The sequence below is a fragment of the Mustela nivalis genome (assembly GCF_964662115.1).
Source record: "Mustela nivalis genome assembly, chromosome: 3".
Classification (NCBI taxonomy): domain Eukaryota; kingdom Metazoa; phylum Chordata; class Mammalia; order Carnivora; family Mustelidae; genus Mustela; species Mustela nivalis.
Genome location: NC_139022.1, coordinates 76,568,198 through 76,589,364, shown reverse-complemented (window position 1 = coordinate 76,589,364; position 21,167 = coordinate 76,568,198). Strand labels below are relative to the sequence as shown.

The following is a 21,167-nucleotide window of genomic DNA, read 5'->3' as shown; positions in this document are numbered from 1 at the left end:
AGAGAGCCCAACGCGGGACTCGATCCCAGGACCCTGAGATCATGAATTGAGCTGAAGGCAGGTGCTTAACCCACTGAGCCACACTGGTGCCCCAGAAAAGTATTTTTCTTAACTAAATAAATCTACATTTGCTACCACCTATATGTATGTTCTGACAAGAAATGACTATCTCCAGATGTCCTTGCAAGGAACCTACATGTATGTCTCTGCTGGTCAGGAAGACCTGTTAGCCATCAGTCCCCAGGGCCAGCTGCAGCTCTGAGCTTACCCGCTTGTGCAGACGTTCTGCTTCCTCCTGATAGGCAGCAAGCTGCTGTTTCCATTGTTTCACATTGGCAGTGGACTCCAACAGGGCCGCAGTGAGTTTGGCATTATTTCCTTTGAGGGTAGCCAGTTCAGCCTCCCAGTGTTTGCTGATTGCTGAACTAAAAGAGAAGAAAATTCTATTACACTGAATATTGTCACTTTGGAGGTGCAGCAGTACTCCATTCTATTAGTTTTATCGTTTTACAGCCTATGAATGTCTCAAAGATAATCTGAAAAGAATAAAAACAAATATTTCATTGAAATCCTGCAAGTGAGGAAACAGAAAAGTATCACAGTAATAGGCTTAATGCAGACTAGTTCCCACCTTCATTAGGACAGATACTATATCTACAGAACAGTTTCTACCCATTCTCTTTTGAGGAATAAACATTATATCCTGAAAAATATTTACAGGCAAACCTAACAATGTACTGTGTTATTTTTTAAAGGCAGGTATTAAATTTTTTATTTTTAATAAAAATATGGCTGACATATAATATGATATTTCTAGAGTATAACAGTGATAATCATATACAATTTACAATTTTGGGATCTAGTTTTCTAACAGACCAAAACACACACAGGATCCAGTGTATTGCTCTGGATCCACCCGTCTGATTATATTCTGATTTTTGTTTGTGTGTGTGTATGTGTGTGTTTAATATTTTATTTATTTATTTGACAGAGAGACCACAGGCAGGCAGAGACAGAGAGGGGGAAGCAGGCTCCTGGCTGAGCAGGGAGCCCAATTCGGGGCTCAAACCCTGGAACCTTATGATCATGACCTGAGCTGAAAGCAGATGCTTAACAACTGAGCCACCCAGGTGTCCCCATACCATATCTTCTTTATCCATTCATCTATTGATGGACCTTGGGCTGCTTCCCTATCTTGGCTATTGTAAATAAAGCTGCAATAAACCTAAGGGTGCATGTATCTTTTAGAAAGTATTTTCATTTTCTTTGGATAAATACCCAGAAGTGAAATTAATGGATCATATAATATTTCTATTTTTAATTTCTGAGAAACCTTTAAACTGTTTTTGGCTGCACCAAATGCAGGAAACCCTGAAGTACAATTTCATTCCTTTGTGAAACACGTAAGGATGCTGCAAAGTCAGTAAGGTTTGAGACATGTAATGTAGTATTTCTTCTGTAACTGTTACTGATTTATTTCACATTACTCATAATTTTTAAATGCCCAATACACGAAAAACTTGTAACAATACATTTATTTCAGGTATTATGATAGGCTACACCTAGAAATTGGTCCTAATGACTTAATTTCTGATAGAATTCCATGTCACATATAAAACAAACAAAAAACCCTAACTCAAAAATGGATGAAGGACCTCAATGTGAGAAAGGAATCCATCAAAATCCTTGAGGAGAACACAGGCAACAACCTTTTCGACCTCAGCCGCAGCAACATCTTCCTAGGAACATCGCCAAAGGCAAGGGAAGCAAGAGCAAAAATGAACTATTGGGATTCAATCAAGATCAAAAGCTTTTGCACAGCAAAGGAAACAGTTAACAAAACCAAAAGACAACTGACAGAATGGGAGAAGATATTTGCAAGCAACATATCAGAAAAAGGGCTAGTGTCCAAAATCTATAAAGAACTTAGCAAACTCAACACCCAAAGAACAAATAATCCAATCAAGAAATGGGCAGAAGACATGAACAGACATTTCTGCAAAGAAGACATCCAGATGGCCAACAGACACATGAAAAAGTGCTCCATATCACTCGGCATCAGGGAAATACAAATCAAAACCACAATGAGATATCACCTCTCACCAGTCAGAATGACTAAAATTAACCAGTCAGGAAATGACAGATGCTGGCGAGGATGTGGAGAAAGGGGAACCCTCCTACACTGTTGGTGGGAATGCAAGCTGGTGCAGCCACTCTGGAAAACAGCATGGAGGTTCCTCAAAATGTTGAAAATAGAACTACCCTATGACCCAGCAATTGCACTACTGGGTATTTACCCTAAAGATACAAATGTAGTGATCCGAAGGGGCACGTGCACCCAAATGTTTATAGCAGCAATGTCCACAATAGCCAAACTATGGAAAGAACCTAGATGTCCATCAACAGATGAATGGATCAAGAAGATGTGGTATATATACACAATGGAATACTATGCAGCCATCAAAAGAAATGAAATCTTGCCATTTGCGACAACATGGATGGAGCTAGAGGGTATCATGCTTAGCGAAATAAGTCAAGCGGAGAAAGACAACTATCATATGATCTCTCTGATATGAGGAAGTGGTGATGCAACATGGGGCCTTAAGTGGGTAGGAGAAAAAATGAAAAAATGAAACAAGATGGGATTGGGAGGGAGACAAACCATAAGTGACTCTTAATCTCACAAAACAAACTGAGGCTTGCTGCGGGGAGGGGGTTTGGGAAAGGGGGGTGGGGTTATGGACATTGGGGAGGGTATGTGCTATGGTGAATGCTGTGAAGTGTGTAAACCTGGTGATTTACAGACCTGTACCCCTGGGGATAAAAATATATTATATGTTTATAAAAAATTAAAAAAAAAACCCTAAAAGCAAAAAACTATTTCCTCATTTACTGTTCTACTTAATAAGTTATCCAAAGTTAATTGCCTGAACCAGGACAATTTTTCTATTACAAAGACAATCCTATTAACTGGAAAGATTCCTCTCTTGATAATTCCTTTGTTAACTGTCCCCCAAAGAAAGAATTGCCTCATCTGAAAGAAAAAGATGTATTTATTTGAGGGAGAGAGACAAAAAGAGAGAGAGAACACACACTCAGGGGGTGGGCAGGGGACAGGAGAGAGAGAATCTCAATCAGACTCCCAATTGAACACGGAGCCTGGAATGGGGCTCAAGACTGCAGGACTTTGAGATCATGACCTGAACCAAAAACAAGAGTAAGATGCCTAACTACTGAGCCACCCAGACACCCCTCTTCTTTCTTATTATTTAACAGTTTCTTTCTTCTAGTGAAATTCTATAAACCTCATCCCGTTAACTAACTAATGATGATGATAGCTTTCTGTAATCTGCATTTTTGGTTTTTGGTAGGTTATTTGTATCACAGAGTAAATCTTTGATGGACTGATTTTTCTTTTTCTTTTTCTTTTTTTTTAAGAGAGGGAGCTAGGAAAAGAGGGAGGGGGAAAGAGAGGGAGAGATGGAAGTGGGGAGGGATAAAGGGAGAGAGAGAATCTTAAGCAGGCTCCATGTCCGGCATGGGAATTGATTTCATAAGCCTGAGCTCCATGACCTGAGTAGAAATCAAGAGTTGGATGCTTAACTGAATGAGCCGCCCAGTCACCCTGGACTGATATTTTTTAAAGCAATTTAATAGTATATAAAAATAGTATATAAAAGAAAGCATGTTCTTATCAGTAAGATCTCTAAATCTCATCACTAATAAGATGTATCAGCAACTTGAACCCTCTGATATAATGCATAGAGAAAGACACAAGATAATTTCTGTGGTATTCTTGCCAAAAAGGCATAACCTCATTCTAATCATGAGATAACATTATAAACCCAAACTGAGGATATTCTACAAAATAACTAGTTGCGGGGTGCCTGGCTAGCACAGTGGGTTAAAGCCTCTGCCTTTGGCTCAGGTCATGATGGCAGGGTCCTGGGATCAGGCCCTGAATCAGACTCTCTGCTCAGCGGGGAGTCTGCTTCTTCCTTTCTCTGCCTCTCTGCCTGCTTGTGATCTCTGTCTGTCAAATAAATAAATAAAATCTTAAACAAAACAAAACTGGTTGGTACTCTTCCAGTGTCAAGAGAAGACAAGAGTGAGAAACAGAATGGTGGAGAATAAGAAGACATAATTAAATGCAAGTGGATAGATTCCTAATAGGAAAAGGGCAATGATGAAAACAAGTCTCGTAAACCGGAGTTAGTACTACTGTATTGATATTAATTTGATAATTATTATGGCTTTAAGAAATGCTAACACTAAAGGAAGCTGGGTGAGGGTTTCTTTACATAGTTTTTTAACTCTTCTATAAGTCTAAAATTAGTTACAAATAAAAAGTTTTAAAATTTTTCTAAAGTTTACTAAGTGAGAAAATTTCATCTAAACATGAAAGGACAAAAATCAAACAATAAGCTAAGCCATTAATTTATAACCCACTTCTATCCTTGAAAAGAAAATTCCTTTCTATTCTGTCTTTTGTGGAATAATTTTCCAAATTCGGTTTTTCTGAGCAAAGCATGCACCTGTTCTGACTTAATTACATATTTTTTAAAACCACCTACCACTTTTTTTTTCCCTATAGAGGAGTTTTATTTAAGGAGACCCTTCAATCTGACAACTAAAATCTTATTGAACTAATTTAAACACTTGATATATGCAAATATCAAACTCCTGGGGGCATCTTTTGTTACATTTGATCTTTTGTCCTCAGTTTCAGAAATCCCTCTAGAGTCATAAAGGGGAAATGGAGATCTCGCTATTCAAAAGAAGCTCCTTTCAACTACAACTGAGTTTATGTTAATGAGGTCATTTTTAGAACCCTTCTAAAGATGTGGGGGCTGCTTTCCAGGAAAACCAACTTTGACTAATGAGTTGAAACTTTCAGTCCCACATCCTGGTCTCCAGGGAGGGGAGAGGGGCTAGAAGTCAGTCACCAAGGGCCATTGAGTTTATCAATCATATCTGAGCAATGAAGCCTCCATAAAACCCCAAAAGAATGGGTTTCTGAGAGCTTTCAAGGATGTTGGTGACCCAAAAACATCCATGTGCTAGACCCCAAACTCCACAGAAAAAGCTCCTGCTTTCATGATCTTGTCTTATGCATCATTTCACCCGGCTCTTCATTCATATCCTTTACAATAAACTGATCATCTAGTAAGTAAAACCAGTTTCCTCAGTTCTGTGAGCCACTCTAGCAACTTAATCCAACAACTTGTGGGAACCTCTAATTTATAGCCAATATATCAGAAACAACCTGGACTTGAGATTGACATCTGAAGAGGAAGCAGTATTGTGGGTCTGCGCCCTTACCTTGTGAAGTGTAACACTACCTCCAGGTAGTTGAAGAATTGAGTTAAGTTCTGGGGACACCCAAACAACATCCATGGAGAACTGTTTTAATTGTTTGGTGGTATCAATCTGCCTAATCTTCTTGGATTGAGACACATGGGTTACATCTCCTGTTCTCGTCAAGCTGGCTTGCCTGAGAGGGTTTCTTCCTCCCAATCAGACTTTCACTATGAATTTATGCTCTAAATTTTCTATATTCAGCATCAAACTTCAAGAATACATTCTTCTCTTTCACAGATTCAGGTCTTCTCCAACAAGTATTTTCTAGCTATACCACCTATCCTTCCACTTTGAGCACAGCTCAGTGTTTGCCAATCTATGCAGGTTTAGCTAACACATGACAACCTAAATGGGGGGTAGGGGGGAAGGTATTCATTAAAGTAAAATGCATTCTTTATGAAGTAATTACAAAACCAACCTAAGGTTAAATTAATTAACATAATGAATAGTAAATGTTTTAACTATTAAATTTTAATTAAGTTTTTAATATAAGTTTAAATGTAAGTATTTTGAATCTTACATTTGGGACAGGATTTCCACTGGCCTTGATTAGTACAGTCTATGGATTCTACTCTTTAGATTTCCATTCTAAATCAATCTATCATGCATACAAAATAACAAGAGATTTCATATATAAAACACAGATCTGGAACTTGGAGAATCCACAAAGGACCTGTTCAGGAAAAGGTTAGTATTCCTAATCAGAATGTCTTGTTTTGGTGTAATTTAGAAATCAGTTCATTTGGCCAATTGAAATTAGCCAAACTGGGGACACCGGGGTGGCTTAGTCAGTTAAGCACCCGCCTTTGGCTTAGGTCATGTTCCTGGGATGCTAGGGCTGAACCCCAAGTGAGACATCCTGCTCAGTGGGGAGTCTGTTTCTCCCTCTCCCTCTGCCCCCCACTCCAGCACTCTCTAATAAATAAATCTTAAAGTTAGCCGAACTGGAACACAAAGAGAAAAAAAAGAAAAAAGAAACACAGTATCTAAGACATGCGGGGGGGCAGGGTGGGTAGGGGAGGAGAGTGGATACCAAACTGTCTAACAAATGTCTAATTGGCATCCTAGAAAGAGAAAAGAAAAAAAAAGATAACAGAAGAAATAATTGAAGGTGCAATGCATGAGAATTAAAAAATAAATAAATAAAGGTCATTTAATGACAAATCCAAAAGGCCCCAAAACATATTACATATAAAGGAACAAAATGACAGTTACAGTAGTTTCTCATCAAACTATGCAGTCCAGAAGGCAACAATGTGATAGTGCCAAAAGAAAATAATTCTCAACCCAGAATTTTACACACAGTGATAAGACGTTTCTAAATGAAATCGAAATAATGAGTTTTTCAGACAAAGAGAAGCTGGGGAATTCATTACCATTAGATATTACAGGAAATATATGAAAGGAAGTTCTTGTATTATGCCAGACAGAAAGTGGGATCTTCACAAAGAAATGAAAATATCTGGAAATGATTGAATTGAAGATTAAAAAAATCTAAAGGCAATTCAAAGGAAAAAGAATAGCCTTTTAAACAAATGATGCTAAATGAACTAGATAAACACACACACACAGAATCTTGAGTTATGTCTCATAATCCCATATAAAATTTAACTGAAAACTTAAAACTGTTATAAAATATAAAACTCCTAGAAGAAACCACAGGAGACAATCTTTTCACCATGGTTTAGGAAAAGGTTTCTTAGATAAAACACCAAAAGCAGGATCCATGAAAAAATAAAAGGATTTCATAACAATTAGAAACTTCTCTTTGAAAGACACCATTAAAAAAACAATGAAGAGATTCTAGAATGCAAGGAAGGTTCAACATATAAAAATCAATGTAGGGGCACCTACATGGGTCAGCTGATTAAGTGCCTGCCTTCAGCTCAGGTCATGATCCCAGGGTCCTGGGATTGAGTTCTATATGGGGCAGGGGGTGGGGGTGTCCCTGCTCAGCAAGTTGTCTGCTTTTCCCTCTGCCCCTCTCCTTGCTCATGCTTGCACTCACTCTCTTTCTCTCTCTGAAATATATAAATAAATACAAATCTTTTAAAAAATCAGTGTAATAGGGGTGCCTGGGTGGCTCAGTCATTAAGTGTCTGCCTTCGGCTCAGGTCATGATCACAGGATCTTGGGATTGAGCCCTGGATCAGGCTCCCTATTCAGCAGGAAGCTGCTTCTTCCTCTCTACTCTCCCTGCCTATGTTCCCTCTCTTGCTGTCTGTCTGTCAAATAAATAAGTCTTTAAAAATAAATCAGTGAAATGCACCACATTAACAGAAAAGAAAAAAAACGCACGATCATCTCAAATGATGTAGGAAACACATTTGACAAAACTCAATACACTTTTTATTAAAGAAAAAACACTCAATAAATGAGGAATAGAAGGAAACAACTTCAATGTAATAAAGGCCATATATGAAAAGTGCACAGCTAATGTCAGACTCAAATATCAAAGACTGAAATCTTTTCCTCGAAGATCAGAAACAAGACAAGGATGCTCACTGTCACCACTCCAAATTCAAATTGGTACTAAAAGTCCTAGCCAGCACCAGTAGGCATAAAAATGAATAGAAGATGTCTAAATTAAAAAGGAAGAAGTAAAAATATCTGTTTGTAGGTGACATGATTTATATGTTGAGTACCCTAAAGATTTCACAAAAAGGCTATTAGAACTAACAAATGAGTTGCCCAAAGTTGCAGGACACAAAAAACACACATAGGCATCTGAATAGGCAAAGAAGTCAAACTCTCTCTACAGATGACATGAAATTCTATGTGGAAAAACCATTAGACTCCACTCCAAAATTGCTAGAAATCAAACAGGAATTGAGCAAAGTGGAAGGATATAAAATCAATGCACAGAAATCAGTTACATTTCTATACACAAACAATGAGATAAAAGAAAGAGAAACTAAAGCATTGATCTCATTTACAATTGTACCCCAAACCATAAGATACCTAGGGATAAACCTAACCAAAGAGGCAAAGAATCTGTACTCCGAAAACTATATAGATCACTCAGTGAAAGAAACTGAGGAAGACACAAAGAAATGGGAACGTTCCATGCTCATAGATTGGAAGAACAAATGTTAAAATGTCCATGCTACCTAGAGCAATCCACACATTCAATACCATCTCTATCAAAATACCATCAACTGTTTTTAAAAAAAATGGAACAAATACTCCTAAAATTTGTATGGAACCAGAAAAGACCCCAAATAGCCAGAGGAGTGTTGAAAAAGAAAACCAAAACTGGTAGCATCACAATTCTGGACTTAAAGCTCTATTACAAAGTAGCTATCATCAAGATAGAATGGTACTGTCATAAAAACAGACATATAGATCAATGGAACAGAACAGAAAAACCAGAAATGGACCCTCAACTCTATGGTCAACTAATCTTCAACAAAGGAGGAAATAGGTTCAATGGAAAAAAGATAGTCTCTTCAACAAATGATGTAGGGAGGACTGGACAGTCACATGCAGAAAAATGAACCTGGACCATTTCCTTATACCATACACAAAAATAGACTGAAAATGGGTGAAAGACCTCAATGTGAGACAGGAATCCATCCAAATCCTAGAGGAGAATACAAATAGCAACCTCTTCGACCTAGACACATCACCAATCGCAAGGGAAGCAAGGGCAAAAATGAACTAGTGGGACTTCATCAAGATAAAAAGCTTTTGCACAGCAAAGAAAACAGTTGACAAAACCAAAAGATAACTGACAGAATGGGAGAAGATATTTGCAAATGACCTATCAGATAAAGGGCTAGGATTCCAAATCTATAAAGAACTTACCAAACTCAACACCCAAAGAACAAGGAATCCAATCAAGAAATGGGCAGAAGACATGAACAGAGATTTCTGCAAAGAAGACATCCAGATGGCCAACAGGCAAATGAAAAAGTGTTCAATGTTACTTGGCATCAGGGAAATACAAATCAAAACCTCAATGAGAGGTTTTAACAAGTCAGGAAACAACAGATGTTGGTGAGAATGTGTAGAAAGGGGAACCCTCCTACACTGCTGATGGGAATGCAAGCTGGTGCAGTCGCTCTGGAAAACAGTATGGAGGTTGCTCAAAAAGTTGAAAACAGAGTTATCCTATGACCCAGCAATTGCACTACTGGGTGTTTATCCCCAAAATTCAAATGTAGTGATCCAAAGGGGCACAGGCACCCCAATGTTTAGAGCAGCAATGTGCACAATAGCCAAATGATGGCAAAAGCCCACATGTCCACCAGCAGATGAATGGATAAAGAAGAGGTAGTATATATACACAATGGAATATTATGCAGCCATCAAAAAATGAAATCAAACCATCTGCAATGACATGGATGGAACTAGAGGGTATTATGCTAATAAGTCAATCAGAGAAAGACAATTATCCTATTATCTTACCGAAACGAGGAACTTGAGAAACAAAACAGAGGATCATAGGGGAAGAGAGGGGAAAAAAATGATATAAGATGAAACCAGAGAGGGAGACAAACTAGAAGAGACTCTTAATCTCAGGAAACAAAGTGAGGGTTGCTGGATGGGAGAGGGGTGAGAGGGATAGGGTGGCCAGGTGATGGACATTGTGGAAGGAATGAGCTCTGAGTGCTGTGACTCATGTAAGAATGATGAGTCACAGACATGTACCCCTGAAATAAATAATATATGTTAGTAAAAAAGAAAAGTGAATTCTACCATATTTATAAATTATACTTCAATTTAAAAAATTACCACATTACCAAAAGGAAAAAAAACGGCTTTCTAAACACTCTTAAATACACTTTCTGTGACTGTAGGATTATAAACTTCAAGAGCTGGAAAGGTCTTCTTCAACTGGTAGAGTAGTCTCTAAGTTGCTCCATTCATGCCTGTATTTGTTGGCATGGGAAGAGACTGGGTGGGCAGGAAACACATAATAAGAGAGTCAAAATTAAAAAGGAAGGAGGTTAGTGGGCATTGGTAGACGGTGATAAGAAGTAGACAGGAGAAGCAGGATTGTAGAGGCAGGGATTCACATAGGAAAGGAATGGGCCATAGACAAGGCGTAATTAAAAATTTGTTTTGGGGGCTCCTGGGTGGCTCAGGAGCCTTCGGCTCAGGTCATGATCTCAGGGTCCTGGGATCAAGACCCGCATCAGGCTCCCAGCTCAGTTGGAAGCCTGCTTCTCCCTCTACCTCTACCTGCTTCTCCCCCTGCTTGGGTTCCCTTGCTCTGTCAAATAAATAAATAAAAACCTTTTTAAAAAATTGGTTTTGTGGGCGTCTGGGTGGCTCAGTTGGTTAGGCCTCTGCCTTCGGCTCAGGTCATGATTCAGAGTCCTGGGATCAAGTCCTGCATAGGGCTTTCTGCTCAGCAGGGAGCCTGCTTCCCTCTCTCTCTCTCTGCCTGCCTCTCTGCCTACTTGTGATCTCTGTCAAATAGATTTTAAAAAATCTTTTTAAAAAATTGGTTTTGTGCAGGAAGACATTGAAACGATGCCTCTGCAACAGGATAGAAAAAGGTGAAGGTATCATGTCTCAGTATACTATAAACTTGTCTACTTCATTTCCCTAAACATGTCTTGAGTTTCTAGTACGTCAGTAATGAGATCTAGCCACAGAGAAGCTGTCGAAAGGACTCCCATTAACCTTTTTCTTCTTTACTCTACATAGCCCCAAAGTCCTACTGATTGCATTTAAACAAAAAGGTAAATGCTGAAGAAAATGATCATGCCAAATACATTTCTGCATATTGCACAAAAGGACAATAAACCATAACAATTTGAGGCTCAATAATCCAATCTTGAAGTAGGTATTACAGGAGAGAACAGTTCAATGCTGTTTTTGTGTTCCTGTATTTTCTTAAACTTTATTCCAAAGTAAATAAATACGGTTTTAAGGCTGTATAACAGTATCAACCAAAATTTTAACTTTGTTGGTAAATCTGAATCTTTTAGAACATTCTTGCTTCTGCTACTTTATGAACTTCTCCTTTAATAACCTAGAACATAGTATGAAATACAAGTTAGGAAATAAAATGTGTTTGATTTTTGTCAATCTGCCCTGTTTTCTCTTTATAGCTTTTTTGGTATATTCCCCTCACCATCTAGTATATTAGAATACCCTACACAATTTCAGCTTACAATGAATTCCAAAGGTATCCTGAAGGGAGTTTTACTTGTGAGCTATCTTGGTTATCTCAGATATGGTCAGCCCTCATATATAATTTTACATACTTTGCATACTTTTGCAATTTTGAAAAAACAGTGTTCTCTTCTTACAATTTGAAGATAGTCCATTCCTTCCCCATTAGACTGATCTTTAGCAATAATGAATACCATGGGATTAATGCTGATACCAATGCTTTAATTTAGCATCTTACAGTTTAGGAATACTTGTTTAAAAAAAATGTTAGGGTTCTAACTTTGGCTGCTAATTTGGTCCTTTTTTACAGGTACAGTTTTGGTAGTTTCATATTACGTAAATTGTTCACAAAGAAACCACTATTTTGTTTAGCTAGAAACACGAGTGAGTCAGAAGAGATATTGAAATACCACTATGATCTCATGTCTGTTTGCTGGAATAAGAGGAAAATAATTCTTTATTCTTGTGACTGGTCAAGTTTCCCTTCAGAAAGGACCAGCCGGTTTCCTGTTGGCTTCAGACCTCCAAGTCAGATGAGGGAGTTCCAAACGCTCCCAAGACATCATGTCAAGGTTCTTTTAACTGGAATTTTACAGGTTTCCTTTAACTAACATCAAAGTCCTACAAAAAAGTAGTAAACTTCATTAAATTAGTTATATACAGTCTAGAAGTAAAAGTACTAACGATAGACAATCTAACAAAATTAGAGTCTAATACATGGATTGCTCATGTTTATTTAACTTATTTAACTTAAACTTTAAGTTAAATTGTTTAACTTATGAAGTGAATCGTCTATGTAAATGGTCAGTTACAGAATTTAAAAAGCTGTCTCCCCGCCATACCTCCGGGGCCCAGATCCACCATCAGTCTCTAGAATGGCAGCCCCATGCATGCAAGTTATGTAGAACTGTAAAAAAAAATATATCCTGATAAGCTTTTAAAAGGGGATTTAAAAATAGGCTGCAACAGGTTTACTTCTGGACATGATTTTTAGTATTGGTTGTGAGGTCAGTCCCTCACTATGAAAGTAAGAGAGGGACTCAAGCACTCCCAACATCACCCTGTCTAAGGACAGCCTGATGGTTTGTCTCCTTACTCTTCCTGGACACCTGTGAGCGCAGAAACCATCAACAGGGACTTCAACTTACACTTGCGCCACTTTCTGAATTAGATGCTCCTTTGTCAGCCTATTGGCCCCAAGCTAATTCCACTTAGAAACTAATGCTTTCAAAAAAAAAGAAAGAGAGAAAGAAAGAAAGAAAGAAAGACAAGAAACTAATGCTTTCTTCAACAATTCAGGGTCTAAATTTGCATTTCTTAATATAATGTAAGTTACCCCATTAAAGGAAGGAAACATCCCTTAAAAGAAAATGGGGTAACTCTGCATTGCTTATAAACATTATTTGTTGTGAAAAAGACTTCAACATTCTGCCAGGCAAATAAACTAATAATTATATATAATGTAATAATAATAATATATATATATAAAAATACCAAAGGATTATTCCATGAGATATAGCCAAAAACCTCAACGTGCCTAAGCGATTAACAAGGTTTCCCTCAAAACTTACTGTGATTTTTGACAACTCACTAGTTTCCTTATCCTTGGGGTCCTCTTATTGGATGTTCCCACTGTTCTGATCTTATAGTTCTATCAGCACTTGCTTCAAAATGCACCTTTTCTGACCCTTGCTGTCAATGTACGCCTGGATAACCCCCAAATTTTACTTTCCAGCTCAGATTCCTTCCTGACTTACAATCCATCGTCTTCGCACATAACCTGGCATGCCAGGTTAACACGCAATACAGAAACCGATGGCTACGGATGAAGAGACGAAGATGTTTGCTGATTAAGTTTTAAAAACAGTCCCTGTAAAGAACTGGAAATCTTACTCTGGAAAGCATGGTATTTAGAACTGAAAAGGAGCCTATATATTAAAGCTTCTAATAAACACTGGCTTAGAAAAAAATTTCAGACACTAGAGTGACAGAGTTTTTAAAGAAACACTTTATCTCCAATGTTATAATAGCCCCAAAGGAGAACACTGGGCTGAAAAATGTGGACATGTAGTCAAAAAGTGAATCAGAAGAGTTGGACTCTGAATGTGATGAAAGCATAGGAATACCCTAAGACACTTATTCTAGATATACTAACTATAAAAGTGTTATAGATATATTGATAGCTGTGCTTAAATAAGTCTGAAAGAGCTGTTATAGTCAGTTTAATTTACAATTTTTTTTTAAGATTTTATTTATTTATTTGACAGACAGATCACAAGTAGGCAGAGAGGCAGGCAGAGAGAGAGGAGGAAGCAGGCTCCCCACTAAGAAGAGAGCTCGATGCGGGGCTCGATCCCAGGACCCTGAGATCATGACCTGAGCCGAAGGCAGAGGCTTTAACCCACTGAGCCACCCAGGCGCCCCTACAATGTTTTTTGCTGGTAGTATATAAAATAATGGTATGTCTTATCATCAAAGGCATCTGAAATCAGATAAAATTTTACTTAGCTCTGGTAAAAAAAAAAACAGTGACTTTTCTGAGGGAGTTATTAAATTAATCTTTAAAATTACTTTAAAATGTATAACCATGCCTTTATCAGTCTTTAAATAGAAATTGCTTTGAATAGAAATAAAGAATTTCATTAAATGCATATATTAAAAACCAACTGTGAAAGAGAGGTTAAAATATAGGCTCAGGTACATCTACAACTAATAGAATGTGACACATCAATTCTATCTCAATCAAAAACAAAAAAGCACAAGCTAGGTAGTTTGTTGACTTGGTTGAAATGGTGGCTCCAACTACTTGTTAGGACCTTACATACATTATCCAAACTCTTTTGGCCTCAGTTTCCTCATCTTTAAAATTATGTTTAATACTAACTCTCCTCATCAGGTGATTCTGAGGAATACACAGCCTGTATAAAAGCATCTTTAAAGAGGGCACCTGGGTAGCTCAGTCATTAAGTGTCTGCTTTTGGGTCAGGTCATGATCCCAGGGTCCCAGGATCGAGCCCCACATTCGGCTCGCTGCTCAGTGGGGAGCCCGCTTCTCCCTCTGCTGCTCCCCCTGCTTGTGTTCCCTCTCTCGTTATCTCTATCATAAATAAAATCTTAAGAAAAAAAAAGTACCCTTAAAGAAAGCATGTAACAGTCACTCAAGTATTTCTGTATATGTACAGGCAATAAGGAATCCTGAAAGATTCTTCAGTGAGCTATAAAAAAGCTACAAGATTTAATGTTAAATATTTTAAGGCAGATGTTTTTGACTAGTGATGTAAATAAACAGGTATAATTTAAATCAAAACCACATCAGGCACATACTCAATGACTTTTGTCATCATCCTTAGGTACTACAGATGTATTATTTATAATAAGTTTAAACCTTTGATGTAGAGCTCAGAATAAATTTATCGAGTTAATGGAGGAGGGAGAAAACACACAGAAATGATTCTCATGAAGTGGTAAGGTTGATTTCTGATTATGTGAGGAGAGAAGGGAAGATGAAATCTGAATCTGAACTACATTAGCTTTACCTCATAAAACATTCTGTACGTCAGCACAAATTTCCCATTTGATTTTAGAGCGCACATGAAGTCTAGCCCTATCCCATTTTTTATTCACTAAAACGGTGGCATTTATAAACCTACTAAAACGAGGCCCTTAGAAATCCCCTGGTTCCCATAACCGTACCCCCAGCAAAACAGCGGCATATCCACACGCTACAGTTGCACTCGTCAGAAACGCCAGAAACACCATGACATCTTTGTTGCCCACCTGACATAGTGACTTCTGCGGTTCCTGCCATGTGCCTTAAGGGAGCTGTGACCAAGGGGTGAAGACACAAGGTGAGGGGCCACAAGTGGTCCCAAAATTATGGTCGCTTTTCACTCTTGCTGCAAGTTCCTACCCACAATATTCTAAAACCTCTGAAGGGTTTCCCTTTAAAGATTTAAGGCAGGAGATGTGGACACCAACTCCTTCCTCAAAGAGATTTGTGAAAGGCTTGAAGTACTTTACAGGCATTTTAAATATTTTAATGTAAATAATTCTTTCTTTGCATGTGTGAATTGAGGATTGGGTGCTGGATATAAGGGAGAAAGAACTATGTAGTGGGCCTACTGCTAGTTTTCACGTGAGAAAAGAATTGACTCAAGGTGACACTGAATTTTGCACGTACAACTTTGATATAAGTTAATATTTGCATTGGTTTACCTTTTATAAAAACTATCAGTCACTAAAAACTTTCTTTGGAAATTTATTCAGAGCACGGTGTTAGATTATCCTCCTGGGGAGATGTCTTCAGGGAAACAGCCTTACATACTAAGTAAAGAATTATGATTCTCTCATCTCTTATGAATATATATCTACCTTTTGCAAAGGGTACAATCAATGATTTTTAAGCCTGTCCTTTTATTTACAGGGTAATAGCATTATAATCATTATACTTTATTCAAGACAGAAAAGAATATTTTTATCTGTCCATCCATAATTTGATTTCTAAGATATCTGTTTCCTCGCAAAGTGGGTCATTTATGGAAAATCCATCCAAAAAACTGTTTAGCATAATATTTAGTATTGTTGGGGAAAATATTATAAATAAAATAATAGAAATAACTTCCAGTATTGACAGAATAAATAAGATGTTATTCACAGAGATCCTGCCAAAGATAAAACTGGGTAGAAATATGTAAATAATTTTACAAGGAAATCTCTCTTTTCCAATTCCCTGTCATAAAAACATTTCATTCTTTAAAAAACCAGATGTGATCAACAATTTAATTGACCATTCAATATCTGATACTCAAAATCAGAGACCTTTTGGATTTCAGTTTGATTGTTTTTAAAAGCGAAGGCCAGCATCAGAAGAAATAACTACAAATTACTTAAATGTCTGAGTAATAGCATGAGTAAAATTTTACTTGCAACCATTATTGTGTTAGATGAGGCCAGTCATCATTCCCCAACTTTATCTAGTTAATGCATACATGAGCTATGTAAATAATTTGTAAAAGGGCCTGATCAAAAGTATTATGCAAATGAACTTTAAGGAGAGTTAGACAGTGATAGGTATCTGAGTATGTAACAATAGCTCAGAATTAAGAAGAGCTAATCCACTACTGACTGGCCGTTCTCAATGGTTTTCCCACTGAAGCCTGCTTGATTAGTTTGCATGGAAGCGAAAATGTATTATAACTCTGAGGACTAACGTTACTGGCCACGGTGATAAAGATTGGCTGTACTTCAGCTCCAGATTATGTCAGCAAGAGTCACCACTTGAGCTATAAGAAGATGATACAACTGAAATCTCTGTCAGCAGGATATTTGCTTTGTGCTGTTTTTCTAGTAACAGTCACGGACTTGAGCATATCCATTCTGTAAACTCAGTTCCCCTTGATCTAATATCCTCTTTCATAATCTGTGACTTTGAAAGTTTTCTCTGTGTGAAGCCATCACATATGATTCAAGATCACTGACTTGGGTTTCAAGCTTAAGCAACTGAATTAAATAACCCAGACCATTAAATCCAAATACTCTAACACATGGGGACTTTCTGTTTTCCATGTAACAGCAATAGAGCTAGGACTTGAATTAAGATTCTGTCTTAACTCTTCCTTTCCAACCCGGGCCCGGCAGAATGGCTCCCGCGAAGAAGGGTGGCGAGAAGAAGGGCCGTTCTGCCATCAACGAGGTAGTGACCAGAGAATACACCATCAACATTCACAAGCGCATCCATGGAATGGGTTTCAAGAAGCGTGCCCCTCGGGCACTCAAAGAGATCCGGAAATTTGCCATGAAGGAGATGGGAACTCCAGATGTGCGCATTGACACAAGGCTCAACAAAGCTGTCTGGGCCAAAGGAATAAGGAACGTTCCGTACCGCATCCGTGTGCGGTTGTCCAGAAAACGTAACGAGGATGAAGATTCTCCAAACAAGCTCTACACACTGGTCACCTATGTACCTGTCACCACTTTCAAAAATCTACAGACAGTTAATGTGGATGAAAACTAATCGCTGATTGTCAAATAAAGGTATAAAACTGCAAAAAAAAAAAAAAAAAAGATTCTGTCTTAAGATTTTCCAACTGAACTATACAGTCTTTTTTCACATGCGCCTTCCTCTGCTGTATTACCTTATAAATAATCTGTAATTGCCTATATATGGTCATATATAAAGGTGTTGAGAATGCTATGCAGAGATCACAAAAACTAAGTGACTACTTTTCAACAGCTTAGAATATGAATTAATAAAAATCAGTGATAATCAGATTATACTAATCAGAAAAGAGAATGTCAAAGTTGGTTTCATATCCTTGGATAGTCTGGTAAAGTATGGAATTAAACACATTTCATAAGTTAATCAGAGAAATACAATTATCATATGACCTCTCTTATATGAGGAATTCGAGGGGCACGGCCGGGGGGGTTGTGGCGGGGTATGGAGGGAAAAAAATGAAACAAGATGGTACAGGGGAGGGAGATAAACCATAAGGAACTCAATCTCAGGAAACAAACTGAGGGCTTCTGGGGGTGGGAGGGATAGGGTGGTTGGGTTATGGACATCGGGGAGGGTATATATTACGGTGAGCACTGTGAAATGTGTGAGCCTGATGATTCAAAGACCTGTACCCCAGAAACAAATAATGCATTATATGTTAATTAAAAGTAAAAAGATTTCAGTTGTTGCTGCAAAGGCCTTCAACATCATAGCACAGTGTGCAAAACAAAACACATTTTGAAATAAAGAATAGTTATAAATAAGGATAGAATAAAGCAGCATCTCTATATTTCTTTTTGAGGGTATGATTATAATAGATACCCGTGTCAGAAAATACTCAAAATAAAAGACTTTATATTATGGAGATGGAAGATATCATGTTTTGCTTATATTTCCATGAAAAGTAAGTAATTTTATTACATATATAAATGTGAATATCTGTGGAACCACTTTACACCCTTCTCTTAATACCTAAGCTGTTGTCTACAAATGAATGCACATTCTACTAAAACTAGGCTCTTAGTACTAAAATACGCTTCCAAGGTTTACTTGGTTGATTAACAGCTTTCAGAAAACTACCTCAAACAACCACATATGCCAAGCTTGAGAGAAGTTTTTATCATATACATTATGTTGCCATATTTGTGAACCCCTTATGTAACCACCTCAATTTATGAGCTTGTAATGACTGGTGATTTTTTTCTCACAACCTAAGTGTCTATCAGTGGATGAATGGACAAAGACATAGTATATATACAAATATTATTCAGCCATGGGAAAGAAGGAAATTCTGCCTGCAATAACATGTATGAATACGGAACGTGTTTTGATAAGTGAATTAAGTCAGACAGAGAAAGACAAATAATCTATGATACCATTTGTAAGTAAAATCTTAAAAAAAGCATAGGAACAGACTAGAACTGTGGTTATCAGAGGCTGGGGGAAAGGGATTGAGATGTTGGTCAATGAGTATAAACTTCCAGTCAATTAGATAAGTTCTGTGGATCTCGTGTTTAGCATAGTAATTATAGTTAATAATAATGTATTCTACACTTGGAAGTTGCTTAAGAGAGTACATCTTAAATATTCTCACCTTGAAAAAGAAATGGTAATAATGGGACATGACACAGGTTAAGTTAGCTAATGCTATCATGGTGATCACGCTGTAATATGTGTATCAAGTCAACACACTGCATACCTTAAACTTATACAATGTTGTACTAAATTATGTCTCAAAACCAGAAAAAAAATACTCTGGAGATACTCTGTGATTACTGATCTGGAAAATTAGTTTCTATGTGGAGTTTTTTCAAAAATTCTATTACAGTGACAAGACTTGTGGGAACTATACAAGCAACCTAAAAATGGTGATCTTCTGAGAGTATCATTAACTCTTTCAGGTGCATTTTTGGAAAAGTGATCAAATAAATTTAAGAAGGAAGAAAAACTTTAGATTCTATATACTAATAAAACCATTTAGCACTATACTTATATTTGATCTTAACAGTGCTAAATGATATTCTGGATTTACAACACAGTCACAAGCACTTCTTCTTTAAAATGTTTGGCGACTGAGAACCATAAAACAAAGTTTATAAAATTAATATATTTTGCCTCTTGTGTACTATTTGGAGAAGAAAGATAAAATAATAAAAGAAGTATTAATCTATTTTCTATCAACACAGTAAGACTTGCATTTCTAATTTATTTAGTCACGTAATGCTAGCATTTTAATCATTATTGGATAACTAAAGAGGCTATCAGTTTGTATAATTTCTGAAGAATTCAAGCAAAGGGGTGCCTGGGTGGCTCAGTGGGTTAAAGCCTCTGCCTTTGGCCCAGGTCATGATCCCGGGGTCCTGGGATCGAGTCCCGCATCCGGCTCTCTGCTCAACTGGGAGCCTGCTTCCCCTCTCTCTCTGCCTGCCTCTGCCTACTTGTGATCTCTGTCTGTCAAATAAATAAATAAAATCTTTAAAAAAAAAAAATCAAGGAGAACACTTTAAAAAAAAAGAATTCAAGCAAAAAGTGATAAATCAACAGTATTTACTGCCTTTTATGGGTCTAGTATGTTGAGAAGTATAGATGTATATGACATTTTTCTTATCCTCAAAGGAATTTCTACCTTAACTATAGAAAAAAAAATCTAATATATAAGCAACCATTTATCAGTCACCAGATCCAATAAATGTTCACTGCACATCTATGCGTCAAGCACCCTATCAGACAACATCAAGAATGAATAAGCATAGCTATTGTTCACAAAAGGCTTACAAGTTAGTGGACTACAATCACCTTGATTTCTTTCTATCCTTTGCTCTTAAAGGTACAAAGTAAACAATATTCTCATTTCTTCCAGCCCTGTCTTTCTCTACCATTTCTTTCCACTGTCATTACCATGACCTCAGAGGAGACCACTAAACACACCTCTCAGTGATTGAAGCCCAAAGCAGATGGCCCTCCCTCTGCCAGCGTGCTCGTTCCTCTCTTTCCTAGGCCACCTTCTCTTCCTTGGAAGGGTAAGTGATGTGTCTCCTCCAGGAGGCCCCTTCTTCTGATCCAACCATACCACCACCTGCCTTCACCCTCTCCCTTTAATCTTTTCTTTCATGATACTTTTCATACCAGTAATTATGCAGTTATTTATGTAATTATTTTTCTTACTCCCATACTGAAGTTTAAATTCCATGAGAACTGAGACTTTTTTCTTGTTTAATGATTTATCTACAGTGCCTGACAGTCAAATGACAAAATAGAGTAAAGCACACTGAGATCTGCTATCAGAGTATTTTAGTAGCCGTGGAGAGAGATGGGGCTCTTCATGGCTTCAGATCACCCACCGATCACGACCATACTGGCTACACATTCCTCCTCACAGAGTTCTTCAAGGACAATCTTACCACTTTGTCCTGGCACACAGATAGGCTCAATAAATTTTAGATTTTGAACAAGTGAGTATTAACATGAACCTATATGTGGATAACAGCCAGAAACAGCTGGTATTTCTTAGTTTGACCACTGACTGCTTCTCCGTGTGGCCTATGGTGATCTTACGTACTTAACTTTCAGTGAAATGATTTCTAATCCAGGTGATAATACATGTATATATACACACATATAGAAATACCCCCCCAAAATAATTGTGCCTTCCAGGGGCAGCCTCTGGATGTGGTTTTAG

The 21,167-nt window shown here is 37.6% G+C and overlaps 1 protein-coding gene and 1 pseudogene across 2 annotated transcripts in view; one reads left to right on the top strand and one right to left on the bottom strand.

The window, feature by feature from the left end:
- Positions 1–21,167, bottom strand: part of HOMER1 (homer scaffold protein 1) — a 132,891-nt gene that overhangs the window by 24,590 nt on the left and 87,134 nt on the right. Inside the window, exon 6 of the mRNA XM_082724809.1 lies at positions 269–425. Within this exon, the coding sequence (XP_082580935.1) occupies positions 269–425 (157 nt within the window). The remainder of the gene's footprint in view (positions 1–268; positions 426–21,167) is intronic.
- Positions 17,073–17,563, top strand: LOC309861697 (large ribosomal subunit protein eL31 pseudogene; annotated as a pseudogene). The gene has a single exon. The product of its transcript is annotated as a large ribosomal subunit protein eL31 pseudogene (transcript).